Raw genomic sequence first — 21,923 nt, forward strand, 5'->3', positions numbered from 1 at the left:
TTGTATTACTTATTAATTGATTTTCACACTATTTACACCAGTTATAATTCTGGTAGGTTGGGAAATAAAAAAAATAAATAAAATAATTTTAATTAAAGAAATAAAAGCAGACTTTCTTTTCCTGTTGTGTGTGCAGGAAGTTACAGCTCTACCTCTGCCATGTTAATCTGTATTCTACGTGACTCTCAGGACATGCCTCGGCCCTCGTAGTGTTCTGTGCACTTGACTGAATTTTTTTAAATACCTGTGAGAATGCTGATCTCCTAAGCACCCGAGTAAGACACACAGCTCTCTGCAGGGTTTACGAAGGATGGTGTGAATAACTCAAACCATCAAGCGAGGATCAGGTCGGTTTTTACGGAAACTGCTTAATCGAGGAGGTTTGAGAAAGATCAAACACGAAGGCTATGCTCGAGAGCGCTCTTTTCACCCCCGTGCTGAGCAGAAGGGCATCTCGGAAAACACACCCCACATAAAGCATGTGGTGGTCTGGTTCTACACGAGCACAAGTCCACGTCGGGTCAAGGTCACGTGGTGCTGTTTTTCCAGAAACACTAATCCTTTCAAATGTGTTGCACAACAGTGGGTTGTGAGAGTTTGTGAGAATCATGACCTCCATGTGAACACGCTGGTGCTGATCACCACTGCAAAACCGCCGCTAGTTTTTATTCTGCTCCTAGCATGAATGGAGTCGATATTCTGCTGACAGAATCCAAACTTTTCTTATTCCTCTAATGCAACTTTCAGACCTCAATACAAACGAAATAAAAAGCGAGGACTCTCGCCGTCTCTCTTTTTCTTCCTTCCCAGGTTTGATTGTAATCACAGAGAAAGCAGAACATCGAAACGTCTGGTTTCTCTATCGAGGGGTTCATAATACATAGACGAGGATGTTAAAATACACACACACACACACACACACACACACACACACACACACACAGTATCTCACAAAAGTGAGTGCACCCCTCACAATTCATCAACCATTCTGGTGCATCTTCTAGAGGGACAAAACTATAGAAATATTTCAGAGGAGTCAAGGTGCAGCTTCTGTAGCAGTACAGATTTACTGTCCTCTAAAAATAACAACATTCAGCCATTATTGTCTAAATACTGGAAAACTGCTGTTCGACCCAGTTTCTGAAGAGACTTCATCATGTTCTGCTTCAAAATGTCACAGTACATGTTGGAATCCATGTTCCCCTCAATTAACCTCAGCTCCTCAGTACCAGCAGCTCTCATGCAGCCCCAGACCATGATGCTGCGACCACCATGCTTGACTGTAGGCAACACACAATTTTCTTGGTGCTTCTCACCAGGGTGTCAACCACACATGCTGGACATCATCTGAGCCAAACAAGTTTTTCTCAGTTTCAGACCACAGGGCATGGTTCCAGTAATTCAGCAAACTGTTTGTAGGTTTTATTGTTGCACTGTTCAGCATACAGTCAATTCTAATTCTCAAATCCTCAGAGAGTTCCTCACTTCACCTAAATCAGAACCTAACTTTACTCTCACACAACCTTGTTGTAGAAACGAGCACAAAATCTCCACAAAATCTAGTAGAACATCTTCCCCAGACGACTGGAGCTTAATATATAAACAATGTGAAAAAAAAAGAAACAAACACAGCGATCTTAAGCGAAGGTGTCCACAAACTTTTGGCCATACAGGGTACAATTTCGCTTTAAAGGAATTATAAAGGTGAGGATTTGTGGACGTTTGCTGACTGGGTTTCAGGCATGTCAGAAAGGGAACTACAGGAAGCTCATATCAACTACGAAACTACTACTATGACAGGTGTGTGACGTCCGATTGAACAAAGAAAAACACAGAAAAAGGTGTGTGTCTGTGAGTAGGTGGAGTTATCATCAACGCTGTGATGTAAAGCAGTGTGGAACTTCTGACTTCTCTCACTTCCCAGTCAGTGCTGAAGCTGGGGATGTACACGCCGCACCACGTGTGTGGTTTCCATTCACACTGCTGAGGTGTGTGTGTGTGTGTGTGTGTGTGTGTGTGTGTGTGTGTGTGTGTGTGTGTGTGTGTGGGATCGCTTGAGCTCGATCTGAGTGCTATCTGGTGAAATCAGGGACACCCCCCAGCTACTCCCCTCCCTGCATTTACATGAATCTGACTCATGTGTGATCAAAAACACCTGCCTTTGTTCTTTCCCGATTTCGACCTCAATTTGAAAGGCAAATGGTGAAGCCGGAGTGTGTGGCGAGGGTCAAGGATGGCGTGCGGCGCTCCAGCCCTTGCATGTGCACGAGGAGGAACCGCCAAGAGAGGCACGAAGGCAAAACTGACGATTAAAGACAAATAAATTGAAACTAATAAAAGTTCGGCGTTTTGATCAAAATGTCGTACGGGGAGAGAATCTCACGCCTGAGAGGAACAGGAACCAAATCCAGACCTGTTAGCACATAAAGGTTTTTCTGGGGTGTGTGTGTGTGTGTGTGCGTGTTGTCTTTTGGTCCCTCACATAATGGGTCTAATCATTTTGAGGCGTTTACGTGGCAGAATTTCACTCCATTTGGGCTTTTTTTTTATTCCGACTGAGGTGTTTATATGGAGAATTTTCACTCGGACTGGATTTTTAAACCCATTACATGCTCCATGTTAACACACTTTCTGTCCATGTGTGTTTGTTTGTTTGTTCCTCTCTCTCTCTCTCTCTCTCTCTCTCTCTCTCTCTCTCTCTCCATCTGTACATGTGTCTCTCTGCATGAATCTCTTTCTCTATGTATATGGGTGTGTCTCTCTCCAGTTGTTTCTCTCTGTTGCTTTCTTTCGGTCTCCCTCTCAGTGTCTCTCCCCCCCCCCCTCCATCTCTCATTGTGTCTCTCTGTCTCTTTCCATCTGTCTATCTCACTCTCTGTGTGTCTCTGTCTCTTCTCGTCTGTCTTTCCTTCTCTCTCTGCCGGTCTGTCTATGTATCCCTCTCATTGTCTCTCCGTTTCTTTCCGTCCGTCTTTCTCTCTCCCAGTCTCTGTCTCTCATTGTGTCTCTCTGCCTGTCTCTATCTCTCTCATTAACCTCTATATTAATTCTGTAATAAATGCGATATGCCGTTCCTCCAGACTGATGCAGCAGCGCTTTACTATTTGAGCCTCCAGAGCTTCCCGCTCATCGCCTCGTACACCGATAACTCCGACTGCGTGATTTGTTTCGGTTTTACCTCAGATTTCTCATTAGTACGATGAATTAGTCGGAGCGTGAAAGTCTTGTAGCCAATCGACAGACCAAGATTTAGTACATGCACAAGTAGCGTTTCGCTTGCACAACGGCCGTGGAAACAAACCCTGGTGACCTTTCTGCTAACGCGGTGGCCGATGATGAGAAAGCTGAACTAAAAGAGGAAGAAGCAGCAGTGTGACATGTCTGCACAGAAACGCTCACAGCAGCAGATAGGCTTCGCTGGAAAGAGAGCAAGAGGCCGAGTCCGATTTAGCAGAAACAGGAACCACAAAGCGCCCCTTCATTGATGAGGAGCAGAGATAGCATCACGCTGTTAACCACCGAGCGCCCTTCTAAGAAAGGGGCGGGCCCTGGCGTAATAACCCCGCCCATTTCAGACCTGCGCGTCAACGATAAGCATTATCCCTGCAGAACACGGGCCTCCAGCCACGTCATGCCTCGACTCTGCACTATTCACGAGAACGTGGAGCCGATCTGCTCGCCCTTCCTGCGCCCTCTTTCCAGAAGTCGGATCGCAGGAAATTCACTACACATTCGCTTTAAATTCATAATAATTTGCAAAAAAATAAAAATCTAGTCACATGCTTCGGTTCACGTGCTCGTTAGGACACGTGAGCGTTTCCACAGTAACAACTCGTCCATACATGGAGCAAACTGTTAAGAACATCATAAAATAAATATACAAAAAAAGACAGGAAATAAATACATTTTAACCAAAAATGAAAAAGGAGGAAAGGAGGAGAGATGCATTGAACAAATGAAATACGAAGGAGAAAAAAAACAAAGAACGAAACTAAACAAAAGGTAAAACTTCCATTAAAAAAAAAAAAAAGAGAGAAAAACATTAAGAGAAATGACGCATTAGAAAGTATTAAAAAGAAGCAAATAAAGAGAGAGAAAAAAAAGGACAAAGGGTCATGGTGAAGCCGCTGTGTAACGGACAGGATAAGTCTTACGTTAGCAAGTTAGTAGTTTTAGTTCTTCAGGTCAGAGGTCACTCTCGCTTGCTTACACACACAGACACACACACACACACACACACTGTCAGGTTTTAGCCAACACCAATAACTCCTGACCGGTCTCTTCCACCTTAGACTGGACAGAACAGGCGATACAAACAATCCCCCAACACACACACACCCCCCCAATTACAGCTCCTGCTGTGAGACATTGATTCCTTACACGGTGTGTCTCAGTGCAATGAGCTCTCACACACACACACACACACACACACACACACACACACACACACACTCAATACAACTATACATGGATATTTTTCTCCAAACATAATAAATAAATAAATAAATAAAACATTCCTCCTCAAAACACATCTGTGAGCAGGTCGAGTTTTCAATCTTAAATTTCTACAAATAGCGAGAAAGAAAGGGAGGAATACAAAAAAAAATTTAAACGTAAAAAAAGGGAAGCGATTAAATAAATAACCGAACAAACTAATTAATTTACCCTAAAATCATAAGAATGTAGAACTTAATAAAAAAAAAAAATTAAAACCAGTAACATTTAAATAAAACACAAACAAAAAAATAAGGAAAAAAATAGTTTTTTAAAACAAAGTAAAAGAAAATAAAAAGAAAATGACAGAAAAGAAAAAAGTAAAAATCTATAAAATAAATGTAGTAAAAGAAAAAAAAAAAAAAAAAAAGTCAACTAATAAAAACAAAAATTTAAATAATTAGGAAAAAGTAAAAAGGAAGAAAAGAAATATAAAAAGAAAAAATACGATAAAAAAAGAAAATATAAAGGGAAGGATAAAAAGAAACAAAGAAGCAAAAAGCAACAAAATTAAAAGGAGAAAAAAACAAACAAAAACCGGGATCAAGTATTAAACAAAAAAAAAAAGAATGCTGTGAAGGTGTATAACTGTGGTGTGATGGAAGAGTGAGGGCAAGTTCCCCCTCCCCCCTCTCTTACACTCTCTCTCTCTCTCTCCCTCTGCTGAGAGGATAAACAGGTTGAGGTCTGCATACTTCCATGTGCTGAAAGATTGAACACGTCACTTCCTGTTTGCCTCGGTGTTAAAAACTACACTTCCTGTAAATAAGCAGCTCAAACACACACTCTTTATGACCATTCATTAGATAAGAGCAGTATTAGATAATAAACACCTCGCAGCGACGTCTTGCTAAAGGAGGTGAGTGGGTCAGTACCCGCCTCAGGGTCGGAGTCTGGGTGAAAAGTCAAACCCTTGATTTCACTCGTTCATCGCTCGGCTTTCACAACGACAGGGAGGAATAGTAACGGGTAAAAGTTCAAGAGACGAGACGAGAGACACGAGACGAGACGGGGAGACGGGACGGGAGTGGGCAGAGGGAACAGACTTCAACATCACAATCTCTGTCTGACCTGAGAGGAGAACATCTATCTATCCATCTATTTTTATGAATATTTTGATCCTTCTAGATGGATAGATACTCGCTCTATCCATCTGTATATCTCTATCAGTCAGTTATCTATCTTTCCTGTATTTATTCATCTCTGTTCATCCATCCATCCGTCTCTGTATATCTCTTTATTTATCTGAATATCTATACCTATTTGAGTATCTATGCATCTACCCATCCATCCATCCATGATGTATCTATACTGTATCTCTATCTATTCTTCTATCCATATCTCTCCATCCATCACACACAGCTCAGATGGAAGAACTCTCGTGTCCTAAACAGAGTCCTGACCTCCTCAACCCGAACACCTCTGTGATGAACTGGAACCAGCCAGATCTCCTCGTCCATCATCAGTTCCTCAGCTCACCAACTTTCTTGTGTCCGATTGATCCCAAAGCCAAAAACCAAGCAAAAAGCTTTCGGAGAACTTGGAACTAAAAAAAAAAAAGCTCATGGGAATTGTGTTTTAAAATGTTGGTTTCCCAGTGGGTTTCCTCGGGATTCCCTGGTTTTCTCCCAACTCATAACAAACATGCTGGTGAGGTGGATGTCTCTACAGGATGCCCCATGTAGAAACGTTCCTCTTTTGCGGTTTTTCAGCACGGATGGTTTCGATGTTCGACCAAAACTGGCCGTGTGCCACATTTCCAGTGAAAAGACGAGTTTTTCTTTCTCACTTTCTGTAGCACGCAGTTTTGGTTTGTTTATCGATAAAGCACTCGCATGACACAACCAGGGAAACCATGGCAACAAGAACAGCCGACTAAAGACCAGAGGGATGTACCTATGATGTATGTCATGATACAGTTCTACTCTGAGGTGGAGATGTTTTGGACCCCTGCCTCAACTTGTCTTAATTGTGAACGTTTTAATTATTCCACAAAAAGAGTGCGTCAGAGCCGGGGGGGGGGGGGGGGGGGACACACACACGGTGGAACACGGTCAAGATTCATACGGCGCTCCGCAAATTCCTGCCTTATCTCATACAGAGCACAAAATGTGTTGTACAGAGATGTTAAGATCAATAAGTCGACGCGGTGAAGGCCAGGGAAAACATCTGACCCCGGCATGTCTTTCGAATCCGTCCATGCGGTGGAACGTCTACGCCGCCGTCCCTGACACGACCCGAACCCGCATCTCCCCCCCCCAAATATCCACACGTCTCCCAGAATTTAAAGTGTTTCAATTCTAAAGTAAAGTTCCTCGAACTCACCTACATCATCAGTAGAGAAATTTGAGCAACTCTTTAAAAATGCGAATGGTAGGACGCGAGTATGAAGCTCTCAGGACCAAAATTTAATCAAAGCCTCTGGTCAGGTAGACGGTGGAGTAAATCGGACCACTGGCTCGTTTATGTTTTGTGAAAGAAAACCAAGTGAATTTGTTAGAAAATTGTGCAGGTCCAAAAAACCGTATATATATATAAAAAAAAAAAAATGTATTCAGTTTCGAGTAGCATCTGATTGTTTTGACAGTTTTCAACTATATTTAATTCCCTGTTTTAGGCTAATTAACAACTTTATAAATTCCCAGTTTATTCCCAATTAAATCCTGTTAATTCCCCATGGAAAGTTTCTGGAATTCTGCAACCCAAATTCAGCTCCATCCCTATTCCACAGTAATCCAGATTGAAATAGGATCAGTGTTAAATACAGGTGTAAACGCATCCAGTTTTAGTCACACAATCACAGTTCCTCAGTGGGAGAACACTTATCTGTCCCAATTTCCTCACAAGACTCACCACAAACATGGTGTTTACCACGAAGTTGAACACACACAATTATAATATAATGTCGTCTTTGGATGCAGTAGAATGAAATTTTCTCTTCACTCAAACTAGGACACTCTAAAACTGGCAAAAACCAGAGCAGACGTCTAGACGTCGTATATTTGTGAGGAACGTTTCACCTGCGAGCCTAGAGGAGAAAAACAGAACCCGTTAAGGTGATTGAGAAGAACTGAATCTAAGTGAGATCCTGAGTGAGATCTGTACCTCCCCTTTTGTCTCCACTTGTAGGTGTGATGTAGGTGTTCTGCTCTTCTGGGTTGTGAGAGGAAGTAAACAAGGGGATTTTATAAAAGAGCACAGAAATTAGATACTTCATATTTTTTTTTATTTCAGAACTTCCTACATCCAACTCAGAGCTTCAACTGTTTCGAGATCAGGGAAAGTACTTTAAAAGCGAGCACTTTTCAAATATATACACAACTCTATTTATTTATCTAGACCTACATTATAGAGACAAAACATATTTAGACACATGACTTTTCCACAATTACACAATTGTATTGGATGTCTTTTAAATGTTTCCCCTTCACATGAACTAGAAGAGCTCAAACCTGTTCCAGCATCACAAAGCAAACCCTGTGCACAAAGCCAGCTCCATGAAGATATGCTTTACATAGGTTGGAGTGGAAGATCTCCTGCTGTAGGCCTCTAAACCTCAACCCAAGTGAACACCTTTGGTTAGAACGCTGACTGAAACCCAGGCCTCCTCAGCTTCACCTACAACACCTACAACTTTACATAAACCCTACTGGCCTCATGCATCTCACTCAAAAATCTAATGGAACATCTTCCCAGAAGAGTGGAGGTTCTTATAAGAGAAAACGAGGACTAAATGAGGAATGAGATGTTCGAATCTTATGCTCAGGTATAAGGTTTTTTTTGTGAAATGGAATTTGGAAAGTTGGAAATCCGAGCGCTTGAGAAACTCAGATTTTCCGAGCTTGGAATGAAGAATCGGCTGATTTCTATTAGGAAACTCTACTTCAGAAACTTCCCACGCCAAACCGGTCAGTAAAACCCCGAGTGCCACCCCCTCATCGCTCCTGCCCCCGACTTACACCGGGTCACGGCATTTGCCCTCGCCTCAAAACAGCAGAGGCAGACCGAGCGGTGCTCCTCTTGTGCAACATCGTTTGCATACGACGAAAATTTCCATACGCGGGACAACATGCCCAAGTCTGGAGTGTGTGCGAGCGAGACGCTCTCGCGTCAGGTCAACCCACGGCTGTGTGGAGTCACTCTGCATTCCTGGCATAGTCGAGGACCAGGTCAGTGGAGCGTAAGAACGAGGGAATGAGATTCTCAGAAGGAAGTAAACGCAAGAATGATTTTAATCTTCCTGGGCACTTGACTTTCGCGAAGTTTGGAAACGTTCCTGAGGGGGGGGGGGGGGGGGGGGGGGGGTTGAGCTCACGTGAATGTAACCTACGTGAAAATTACGAGCAGAAAAATGTATCTCGCTGAAACGCAACATCTCTCTATTGTGGGGAACGAGGGAGGGAATTCCACCTACGTGTTACCTCGTATTTATACTGTTTATCATTAAGATCACATTCAGAAGTCACAAGTATAAAGGTTCATAAAAAAATAAATAAAAAAATAAAATAAAATTTATTAAAAAAAACTTTTTTTTTTAATATCAATGAAAATATACCACAAATATATTTTTCTTCGAAATTCTAAATAATTCCACGGGGTAATAACCAGTTAGAATAAACGTGGGTGGAATTTTCTAGCTATTCACCTTTAGTGTGACACCACAAAAAAAGTACAGTCTAATTGAACATATAAAAATACTAATAAACACACTAGTATTATGTTAACACAGTGGTTTTACCCATCGTGATGAGTGAATAAGGGAATTCTGTCTGTGTGTTACCTCATATTTATACCCCTGTGACACTGGTAGGCACGGCTGCCTTCTCATTCTTTCCATCCGACTCGAGGTTTTGGAGAAAAGCGCTGGAGTATGAAGATAAAAATACCGTAGTCTTTTAAAGTGTTTAAAAAAAAAAAAAAAGAACGGTAATCAATTGTTAGTTCTGAAAACTGGTCCGTATGCGTTATTTGCATTTTGTTTGGAAATGAAAGTATTAAATGTCAAAATATATATATTAAAAAAAATTTAAAGAAAAAAATTAAAGAAACAAATAAAAGAAAAACTCATTCATAGATTCTTGTCATGTTCTTAAGTAAAATTTGAGTTATGTGGGTTTGTGGGACGTCCAAGAATCAATCTGAGGAGCTCGTATGTATTATACACACATTTTATATATATATTTACACACACACACACACACACACACACACACACGGTATATATTTTTTTGCCTATCTTCATATTTTGACCTCGGCAAGTTTTTTTTCCTGCAGAAGCTCATACGAATAAAGAACACTGCACTGACCATGAACCAGCATCTTTCTAGAAGCTCAGGACGTTTCAACCCTGTTTCTAAAAGCTTTATCACAAACACAACGTCAGAGGCTGCTTGTGATGAACACACACACACACACACACACACACACACACACACACACACACACACACACAGGCGGATGTTTCAGTCCTACTGTGAAAGCTTTTGAACAGAACAGGCGGCTGGCAGATCGTGTTCCTCACTGTTCCATTACTGAAGAACGTTAAAGCGTTTAATTACAACATTAAAAAAAAAATCGAGTGTGATGTTACTTCTCGGAACAACAGGACGAAGATCTTTTCTGTGAATGTGGCCCCAAGTTAAAGATTTCTGAAGATCTGATATCACACCTGGAAGGACCTGATCGGACCTAATCGCGCAGGTCGCATTGCCCGGAATATCGTGGATCGGCTCGGCCCATGACGCGCTCCGGTTTGCTTTGTGGCTGAATCGTGGAGGAAGCGGACGCTTGTTAACGGGAAACTGGAGGAATAAAGGACCTCCGATTACAGCACTGATAACTGGGACACATCTAAAAGGCGTTTTAATGCGCCAGGTGACTCGTGATTATCCGATCCCGGGTCAGGCAGGAAACAGGTGCACAGACGGTGGATTCGAGCCTGGAGAGGTCCGATTCACAACATTTAAGAACTTCGTGTGCATTCCTGAGTGTCACGGTTCATCTTACGTTCACCTGGTGCTAATCTCCACTAATCCAATCCAAACGGGGAAAATGATAAGAATCGGTTCGTCTGGTTTTTATACGCGCTGTTTACTCAAAAGTATTGGGACACCTGCTTTTCCCAGCCCTTCATTTGAACTAGGAGACCCAAACCAGTTCCAGCATGACACTGTACATCTCCTCTGTACATCTTGGGAATGAAGATTTCACCCTGAACCCCAAACTCAAGTACTGTTTAGGACCCCTTTCCCCACCCCAGGTACTGTTTAGTACCTCTTTGCCACCCCAGGTACTGATTAGTACCCTTTCTCCACCCCCAGGTACTGTTTAGTACTTCATTTCCCATCCCATTGTACCAGTTAGTACCCCTTTTCCCACCCCAGATACTGATTAGTACCCCTTTTCCCATCCCGTACCTCTTTCCCCAACACACGTACTGATTAGTACCCCTTTCCCCAACACAGGTACTGATTAGTACCCCTTTGCCGGCCCCAGGTACTGATTAGTACCCCTTTCCTCGCCCCAGGTACTGATTAGTACCCCTTTCCTCGCCCTAGGTACTGATTAGTACCTCTTTCCTCACCCCAGGTACTGATAAGAGCCCATTTTCCTGCCCCAGGTACTAATTAGTACCACATTCCTCACCCCAGGTACTGATTAGTACCACATTCCCCACCCCAGGTACTGATTAGTACCCTTTTTCTCACCTTTCCCTGCACCTTTGCTTCTTTGCAGCATTGTATTTATCTGTTCCTACGTATATTGATGTCAATTACATTAAACAGGAAAAAACCCAGCTATAAATAGAAGGCAGTGAGCAGATGGGTCCATGCACGAGGCTGGTCTCCAGGACCTGATGCTGCTTCCCATTTCTCCCAAAGCGACTGTTCACGTTCCACCGGTAACCCAGTTTACATATCCTCATGCCTGGAGCATGCACATTTACACCACGTGTGTGTGTGTGTGTGTGTGAGAGAGACGATGGAATCAACTTAACTTCTACTGTATTATGATGGAAGGTTTCTCCAAACGAGCCCTGTTTCTGAAAGAGCTCGAGGTTGCTCAAAAACCTTCACACCTGAGCCTGCGCTCGAGCCGAAAAAACCAGGCACGAAACCGCAAACGACCTTTTCAGCGAATCAACAAAACCGAAACCTCACATAGGCTTTCTCGCTATCACACACGCATGCAGCAGGTGTAGGTGCGAGTGTGTTCATTTGTGATGTATAAAAAAAAAAATAAAAAAAAGGAGGGGGTCTAGGGGGGGAAACGAAATGAGTCCTCCACCGTCTCCACTTCCCTGCCGAGAAACCCGAGGTCCGAGAAGGAATGACCCGTCCACCTGCCTCGTGGGTCGGCGTCATCGTTTCCAATCTTCTTTAAACAAACACATTACTTTGTGCGAGCGTGCGTGTGAGTGTAAAGTCCTCAAAATCACAATTGAAGCAGTTTTTTTATTTTTTATTTACCCGAGTTGCCAGGTAGAGCAGGTCAGGTCGAGGCATCCTGACGCAAGTGACCCGAATGTCACCTCGCTCCTAAAGCGCCATGCAAATCCCCAAGAGTACACAATCAACCGCCATTGCCGCCACGGCTGGCCGCTCACACGCCATTGCGTAACTCGTCCGAGACGCGTCCCTCAAAGGATTGACACGGGGATTCTAATTTTACACGCGGTCCGCTGGAAAAGTTTGCATTCCCTGATATCTTATTTGTGGGGTTGTGAATCGGCACGTGGATCCGATTCGTTTTCAGTTGTATTGCGCTTTTAACCCAAAAAGATGGTCTCGAAGCAGCTTTACACAGATAATGTGGTGATGAAGGAGGAATAAGATGTTCTTCATGTGCAGGTTTGTTCCTGATTAGCAAGTCGTGTAATCAGTTAGGCTCCGGAATCGTCCGTGTCCGTATCGCGATGCATCGTAGAAACGATTCATTTCAACACCCGCTACTTATCCGTACTTATTCCAATTAGACACAAGAGGAAAAACCGAATCGAGTACTCCGGATATCAACCGAAACCGAGATGCGCCATTTCATCCTGTCGCTCAAACCCGAAGGATCCTGGACGTAAAAGTTCGGCGTTTAAAAATCGTATGGCCGGGTGTCCACAAACTTTTGGCCACACAGTGTGATATGCTTGAGGTTTGAATTTACTGTAAGGGTTCGAAGAACAGCACGAAATAGAGTGCGGTTATCAGTTCAGAGAAAAGTCAGACTGTGTTGGTTTTAAATAAAAGAAAACTCACCACACACACACACACACACGCACACACACACACACACACACGAACACACGAACACACACACACACACACAGAGCCTGTGGGGTGTGTAATGCCGGTAAATGAGATCCTCGGGTAACGCGGCTTTTACCAGCAAAGCGAGGTTTAAAAGGTAATTTTGACCTGAGACCGGACTGAGATCGGACCGAGACCCGATCAGACACCACCAGCGCGGGAATTCCACACTGCAGTCCCTGCTGGGAACTTCAGAGCGCTCATATGTAGGTCACAATGCCATTAACCTCAGCCCACAGAGGTCAATAAAAAAAAAAAAAGGAGCGCAAAAGAAAAAATAAATACATGAGGTTTAGAATTGGGACACCGACATTTAACTTCCAAAAGTTAGCGTCCCTCTGCTTCACTGCACTAAAATATAAACGTCAGGTTCAGAGCACAAACCTGTGAACTGACATCGTTGAAATCACTGCCAACTACAAAGAGCTCAAACCTGATTGGTCCAAAAAGGTTTCTATGGCAACAACTCGTATTTATTTTGTATAACTTTATATAAAATTTTTGGAGGGAGTCTCCAGCGTCAGCGCTCTGTGACACTTGGATAGTTTTTCCGCCATGATGAAGTCCTCAGAAAAAGACATATCACGTGACCATGTGCGCTCTCCCGAATGTATTTATTTTTGTCTTATTAAAGACTCGGTATGAAGTAAGTATAAACGGATAAAAGTGCTACACGTCATTCGTTAAAAAATAAAACGCTTCTGAGGAAAACGGAAGAGAAAAATGCCTCGTGTTTTTTTTAGCGAAATATCGTCAGCGATTGTTTTTCTCGAACTTCACGACTCTAAACGGTCGTTGGTGGGTGGGGAAAAACCTGCAAACGTTTAGAAATCCAACACACTACAAGTTAGGGATGAGCGATACACGCATAATATCAGTGTCATGATGAAGGATTTTGCGATACACAATCAGCTATTTTAACCCTCTTTTGTTTAGAAATGAAACGGCAGTGAAACGGTACATGATGCCATTGATTTAATTTACATTTTGTAATTAAAATAAATAATAATTTGAAGCAAAAAAAAAGTTATAAAAAATATATAGTAAAAATTCTCTTTCATGAATTTTTTTCTCTTTAAAAAATTTCTCTCAGGCTCTAAAACTTTAAAAAAAAAAAAAAAAAAAAAAAAATTATGACTAGGAAAAGTTTTTTTTTTTTTTTTTTTTTTTATTAAAAAATTTTTTATTTCATGCCAAGGAAAGTTTAAAAAATTAAATTTTTTCCCAATGCTTGGGAAAGTTTTTTTTATAAAAAAAAATATTTGATGCCTAGGAAAGTTACTTTTTTTTAAAAAAGGGAAAAAAAAAAATATATGTATATATATATAAAATAAAAAGGAAATTTTTTTTTCCTATATTTAGGAATATATTCATATATTAAGGAACTTATTAAGGAAAAGGTTTAAAATATCTTTCATGGTTAGGAAAGTTACTTAAAAAAATAATAAAAATAAATAAAAATAATAATAATAATAACTTTTCTTTTATGCCTACAAAGTTATTAAAAAACTCTCCTGGGCATTAAACCATTTTTTCCCCTTTAAATTAAATGTAAAAATTAACCTGCAGTCCACTAAATATTTTGTTGAATGTCAAAGTTGTGTACAAACTTTTGCACAGTGTAGATAAAGAATAAGAAGTGTCATGAAAGAAGCAGGTGGAGACAAAATGAGAAATAAAGAGTAAAATGTTGAACGAATCATTTCCAATGAGTCACATCTACAGCTGGAGGGGAAAAGTTCTGGCTGAAACAGAAAGCGCGAAGCAGCGAGTTTCATGTAAACAGAAAAATCCCTCTGTCTTTCAACTTCTCACTGCTGCTCACTGCTTCTCACAGCTCTCCACTGCTCCTCACTGTCCCTCACAGCTCATCAGTGTCCCTCACAGCTCATCAGTGTCCCTCACAGCTCCTCACTGCTCATCAGTATCCCTTACTGCTCATCACAGCATCTCACTGTCCCTCACAGCATCTCACTGTCCCTCGCAGCATCTCACTCTCCCTCACAGCATCTCACTCTCCCTCACAGCATCTCACTCTCCCTCACAGCTCCTCACTCTCCCTCACAGCTCCTCACAGCTCCTCACTGCCCCTTACAGCTCCTCACTGTCCCTCACTGTCTCACTGTCCCTCACAGCCCCTCACTGTCCCCTCACTGCCTCTCACTGCCTCTCACTGTCCCCTCACTGCCTCTCACTGTCCCTCACAGCCTCTCACTGTCCCTCACAGCCTCTCACTGTCCCTCACCGCTCCTTACAGCCTCTCCCTGTCCCTCACAGCTTCTCACTGCCTCTGCAGGTAAGTGCAAAAAAACACAAGCAAGGGAGAAAAAAACCCAACCAGGGTTCGACAGGGCAGAGGGCGTTCAGTCTGATGTTGAAATGCACTTTGTCATAAACAGAAGCGGAGTTTATCACGGGGAGATTTGAGCACATAGCATGGAATACGAGCGCCACCGAGTGTCAGATAGTGGTACTGCAGCCCCTTTGAGGCGCTTCATCTCCAGTTGCAGGACTGATGTTCCCTCATGATCACGGAGACATTTGGAGGAGTTTGTGTGTGTGTGTGTGTGTGTGTGTGTGTGTGTGTGTGTGTGTGTGTGTGTGTGTGTGTGTGTGTGTGTGTGTGTGTGTGTGTGTGTGTGTGTGTGTGTGTGTGTAGAGTTACATACCGACAGCTCTGAAGAGACACGCGCCGTCTTCCTTCATTTTTTTAATCACAAAGCCTTTTTTTTCTGTAAGTGCTTTTTCGAACCAGTGCTCCTGCTGAGAGAGAGAGAGAGAGAGAGAGAGAGAGAGAGAGAGAGAGAGGGAGAGGGAGAGAGAGAGAAGAAAATGGAGGAATAGAGAGATTTTCAAAAAGAGAAAAAAAATGAGACAGAAAGAGATAAGATACAAAGATTGTGTGCAAGAGACAGAGAGACGGACAAAGAAAGAAAGATAGAAAGACAAAGATAAAGATGGATAGATAGATAGATAGATAGATAGATAGATAGATAGATAGATAGATAGATAGATAGATAGATAGATAGATAGATAGATAGATAGATAGATAGATAAAGAGTAAACAAACAAAGAGAGGGAGAGAAGAAAAAGAGGGAAAATCAGAGAGTGAGAAAGAAGGAGAAAGAGAGAGAGAAGGGAAAAGAAAGATGTGAAAGAGAGATATAGAAACAGAGGAAGAAGAGAGAAAGTAAATGATGAGAAAAGGATGGGGAAAAGAAAGAAAAGACAGAGAGAGAGAGAGAGAGAGAGAGAGAGAGAGAGAGAGAGAGAGAGAGAGAGAGAGAGAGAGAGAGAGAGAGAGAGAGGGGTTATATTTCAGTAGAAAGCTTCATATAAGTCTGATTCACTCTTCAGGATGGGTGTAAACTGTCGCCCCCTGTTGTTCCTCCCAGTATGGAAGAATTACATACTGAACACACAGAGGAAACCTGATGTTACACAGTGAGAAGGAAAAAAAAACGTGTTTAGCGACCCCTGGTGGAGGCTTTACCTACACTAATCCAACAAATTTGAAAACTGCATTTTTGTCTAAAAAAGCTCAAGCATCTACACTATCTTTTTAATTTATTTATTGTTTACTATAAATTGCTCATCCACCAAAAAAATCTGAAAACGCTCACGTCTCTGTACTGCACATGAGCAAAACGCAAGGCGCTTCGATCTGCGTCATTTCCACCATGCAATTAGTTACTTAGTGGGAGAGACCGGGAGAGAACGAGTGGGAGAGACCAGGTGAGAGAATTTGAGGTCAAATCAGTTGAATCAGAGTTCTAAATCAATGTGCCGCTTATAAACACCTGTAACCAGTCTTCTTCTTCATCTTCTTTCAGCTGCTCCCATTAGGGGGCACCACAGCAGATCATCCGTCTCCACACCCCCCTGTCCTCTACATCTGCCTCTTTCAAACCAACTACCTGCATGTCTTCTTTCACCACATCCATAAACCTCCTCCTTGTTCTTCCTCTTTTCCTCTTTCCTGGTGTCTCCATCCTCAGCATTCTCCTACTGATATACCTAATGTCCCTCCTCTGCACATGTCCAAACCATCTCAATCTCACCTCCCTCACCTTGTCTCCAAAACGTCCTACATGCGCTGTTCCTTTAATAAACTCATTTCTAAACCTGTCCATCGTCGTCACTCCCAACGAACATCTCAACATCTTCAGCTCTGCTACCTCCAGCTCCACCTCCTGTCTTTTACTCAATGCCACTGTCTCTAATCCATACAACATCTCAGATCTCACCACAGTCTTATAAACTTTCCCTTTCACTCTCACAGATACTCTTCTATCACAAATCACTCCTGCTATCACTCTTCTCCACCCACTCCACCCTGCCTGCACTCTTTTCTTCACTTCTCTAACACACTCTCCATTACTTTGCACTGTTGACCCCAGGTACCTGAACTCCTCCACCTTCTCCACCTCTTCTCACTGTAACCGCACCCCTCCACTGCCCTCCCTCTCATTCACACAAATCTACTCTGTCTTACTCCTACTGACTTTCATTCCCCTTCTCTCCAGCGTGTACCTCTCCAGGCTCTTCTCCACCTGCTTAGTACTCTCACCACAAATCACAATATCATCCACAAACATCATAGTCCATGGAGACTCCTGTCTGACCTCATCGGTCAACCTGTCCTTCACCACTGGAAAAGGGCTCAGAGCCGATCCTTGATGCAGTCCAACCTACAGTCTACTCTGTCGTTCCTACTGCACACTTCACTGCTGTCACACTGTCCTCATACATTGTCCTGCACCACCCTCACACACTTTTCTGCACCATAACTACATACTTCTCTAACACACCTGACTTCCTCAAACAATACCACAACTCCTCTCTCCACCCTGTCGTACGCTTTCTCTAAATCCACAAACACACAATGCAACTCCTTCTGACCTTCTCTATACTTCTCCATAAACATCCTCAAAGCAAATAAGGCGTCTGTGGTGCTCTTCCTCGGCATGAAACCAAACTGTTGCTCACAGATGTTCTCCTCTTCTCTCAGCCTGGCTTTGACCTTAAATGCATACTACCACACTAAATAGTATTCATGTCCATGATTTTAGCTCTTATTCTCATACTAACTGACTAAAAAGAATGCAAGAGTAAATCCAGCTACATTTTAAGACGCATACTATCGCGCAAAATAGTATGCACGTCCATGAATGTTCTTATTCTTATACAAAGTCACTAGTCATGTTCTAAATCGCATACTACCACACTAAATAGTTTGCAAGCCCATTATTCTCATACTACAACACTAAGCAACAGGTGGTAGCTCAGTGGTTAAGGTGCTGGGTTACTGATCAGAAGATCGGGGGTTCAAAACCCGGCATCGCCAAACTGCCACTCTTGGGCCCTTGACCCTGCGCTCTGACCCCAGCTTCTGAGCAAGCTGGGACACGTGAAGAACAAAATTTACTGTGCTGTAATGTATATGTGACAAATAAAGGCTTCTTTTCTGCATACAAGTCCGAATCCGGCTATGTTCCAAGTAGCATACTACCACACTAAAAAGTATGCCAGACCATAGTTTTAATTGTTCTTATTCTCACACTAAACAGTACGCAAGAGCAGAAACTCTGGCAACATTCTTGATAGCATACTGCAGCATTAAATAGTATCCATGACCAGATCTGGGTTTGTTTATACCACATTCTACCACACTAAATAGTATGCAAGTCCAGATCCGGGCAACATTCTTAGTCGCATACTGTCACACTACACAGTATTCAAGTCCATAAATTGAGTGCTCTTATTCTCATACTAACTTACTAAAAAGTATGCAAGCGCAGAATCTATGGCGACGTCCTTAATCACATTAAGTATGCAAATAGACTGCAAGTCCATAAACTGACTGGGTTTTTATTATCATACTGCCGCACTAAGTAGCTAAATAATATGCAAGATCCGATTTGGGTAAATTCCAAGTCACATTCTACCTCACTAAACAGTATGCAAGTCCATATATTTTCTTCTTCTTCTTACACTAACTCACCAGATAGTATGCAAGATCAGAAACTGACAATGCCCCGAACCACCTCAGTAAATATTAAATGTTGACCAATCTATCGGTTTTGCTATTATTATTATTGCATTATTCAATTAATCAGCAGCGATAGCGGATTGCTGAAACTATCAACCATCAGTAAAAATCCATATCGTTAGTTTTTCCGGGTTGCGTCTGCGCTGAAGCCCTGAGAAGGTCTGCTGTCATTATACTGTACGAGAGCGGCCTCTAGAGGTGACTCACTGATACCACGTGCTGTTTGTTTTGATAGTCTTGCGTTGTACCTTATTTCATCTTTGCCATCTTATGTCTTCAAAGTATAGAGCATTAAAATGACATTTATTTTTGTAATAAAGTTCAGTACCATTTTAAATGCTTTTTTTTTTTAATCCGGTATCTATTTTAAAAACCATCGGTTGATTAATCGTCACATACTACTACACTAAAGAGTATGCTAGAGTAGAAACTGGTGAAGACCAAAATTGCATACTACCACACTAAATTGTATGCAAAACCAGATCCGGCTACAATCGAACTTTTCAAAGTAAGCACTCTGGAGCATTCACACAAAGATCTCTATAGCGACAGTGGAAGAAATCACAAGGGACCAGTAACCAGAGCAAGTTTACATATTACTGAGTTCTAAAAGGAGTTTAGGCACAAATCGCTTAGAACAACTTACGAAAAACAAGCGTGAAGTTCCTTAAACCACGACCCCAAACCTGACAAGACACACACAGCTGAAATATTTCAATACATGCAAGTAATGCAATAACACTCTTTACAGATTTGGTTCATGTCCACGCTGCTTTGCTCCGTTTTTCTCCGTCTGGTCTGGACGCAGTGACATTTTGTTTAATGGGCATCTAATGTGCGTGTATTTTACAATGTAAACATTCGGGTAATTTTTTTTACGCTGGTAGCTACTTTATTATTAGCTTGGTATCTATCATTAAAATACTTATAACCGGTAACACTGGTTTCATGAGTTTGCAATAAAAGTAAATAATAATAATAAAAATAAATAAAAAAAAACATACTACTGCATTAATGGTAGATCAGATCTGACTATTTCCAAGTAGCTTACTAACACACTAAATAGTATGCAAGCCCATATATTGACTGCTCATATTATCTTACTAACTTACTAGATAGTATGCAAGAACAAAAACAATGTCCTAGCAGACTACTACACTAAATAGTATGCAAGTCGAGATTCAACTACGTTCCTAGTTACATACTACACTAAATAGTATGCAGGTTTAGATCCGGTTACATTATCTGAACACATTATTGCATACTACCGCACTAAATAGTATGCAGGTTTAGATCCGGTTACATTATCTGAACACATTATTGCATACTACCGCACTAAATAGTATGCAATTTCATAAATTGGCAGTGTTCTTATTCTTAAATATAGATATTATATAATTATATACATCTATATTACATGAAATATTATTCTTAATGATAAATAAATATAAATAAACGTGTTTATACAGTAAATCAGAGTGTTGAAGTGACAGGAGAGGGCCACTGCAGTTCCTCCCTGTTTGTTTTTAAATGTTTTAATAATCATTTAAACGCTAATTGACGGTAAATATAAAGTTGATATAAACTTTAATAAGACTTTAGATCAGGTCTGTTGTGTGAAAGTCTTTTTAAAAGTGAGAATGTGAGAAAGCGATGCTTCCTGCTCGCTATAAACCCCGATGCTAGCTCATTCAGATTCGCTCAAATCGATAAATCTCTCCCCCATTTTTTTAAAAAAATAAAAATCAGGATTAAATTCTGACATTTTATTAAAATTATGAATAACAAAAGTTAAATTTCGATCGGACGTATATTTAAGGCGGTTGTTGACGTTCGGTGCTAATTGTTTAGCTAGCTAGGATGCTAGTTAGTCAGTTAGCATGCTGCGCTTTACCTGCTCGACCGTGGCCGGATCCTCGGACTGGAGTCGGGAGGCGTTCTCGTACTCATCCTCGCTGTTGTAACCGGCGCCTTCCTCGGCATCCGAGCTCGGACCAACGCCGCCGCCTCCAGACACGCCGGGTCCGGTGCCTCCGCCTGCGACTCCTCCGGTGCAAGTCGCCTGACGCCGCCTCTTGCTAAGCCCCGGGCCGGAGCAGCAGCTCCCGATCCCGATCCCACCAGCGCCACCGCATCCGACCCCACCGGCGAGGTCTCCACGAACACCTGAGATCCCGCTGCCGTCTCCCGGGCCGGCCGGGGAGCCCGAGCCCACGGGCGGAGGCGAGGCCTGCTGCGGCCGGGAGCTCGGCTCATTCCGCCGGTCCTCCCTGGACGAAGGCGGAGCGGTCTGATACGACCACGGCGGCGGAGAAGCTCTGGGCCTGGCGCCCGTCCGCACGGCGTGGGAATGCGTGTGCGGATGAGGGTGCGGGTGCGCGTCAGAACCGCTCCGTCGGTCAGACTCGTCGTTGTGATCGGAAACGCCGACCGTCGAGCTCGGCTTCTTCTTGGGCAGAATCGTCATGTCGGCTCGCCAGTCGTTTATTTAAAGCAGATCGGGGTCGGGGAGGTGGGGGGAGAGAAGGGGAAGGAAGGAAGGAGGAGAGGGGGACAGAGAACCGAGTGTCCTCCCGTTAAAACGTCTTCGCGTTCGACCGGGAGCCGCCGTGTCGTCCTCCAGTGTCCGTGTCCGCCTCCGGGAGCGCTTCGGCGGACACCCGAGCGGCTTTTAAACAGCGAAAAGGGGCGACGCGGGTAGGGGACAAAAACAAAGCCGCTGCCGTTGCTTCCCGTCCGCTCTCCACAAAACATCAACACAGGGCTGACGGCGTGCATACGTCACTTCCGCTCTGCAGCCGGGTTTTTTCTTCTTCTTCCTCTTAAGTGTCCAAGGCAACGTCCACGATTTAATACTTGCTTACTAAAAAGTAATAGGCATCTTTCAAAAAGTACACTAAATAGTATGCAAGTATGCAAGTTGATAAATTGACTGTTCCTATTCACATACTAACTCACTAGATAGTATGTAAGAGCAGAAACTGGCTAGTATTTAATTTCATACTATTGCACTAAATAGTATACAAGAGCAGAAACTGGATAACGTCCTTAATATACTACTGTAATAAATAGTACGC

General features: G+C 42.6%; 1 protein-coding gene across 3 annotated transcripts in view; it reads right to left on the reverse strand.

Moving 5' to 3' along the window:
• Positions 1-21,654, reverse strand: part of otud5a (OTU deubiquitinase 5a) — a 38,683-nt gene extending 17,029 nt beyond the window's left edge. The window contains exons 1-2 of one of the 3 annotated variants that reach the window (XM_083554966.1): positions 20,741-21,654; positions 15,464-15,557 (exon numbers count right to left, since the gene is read on the reverse strand). In XM_083554966.1, coding sequence (XP_083411092.1) covers positions 15,464-15,557; positions 20,741-21,313 — 667 coding nt within the window. In that variant the 5' untranslated portion in view covers positions 21,314-21,654. The remainder of the gene's footprint in view (positions 1-15,463; positions 15,558-20,740) is intronic. The other 2 variants (XM_083554968.1, XM_083554967.1) reach the window with 2 other exon arrangements.
• Between the last annotated feature and the right edge of the window lie 269 nt (positions 21,655-21,923).

The sequence above is a fragment of the Silurus aristotelis genome (assembly GCF_946808225.1).
Source record: "Silurus aristotelis genome assembly, chromosome: 11".
Classification (NCBI taxonomy): Eukaryota; Metazoa; Chordata; class Actinopteri; order Siluriformes; family Siluridae; genus Silurus; species Silurus aristotelis.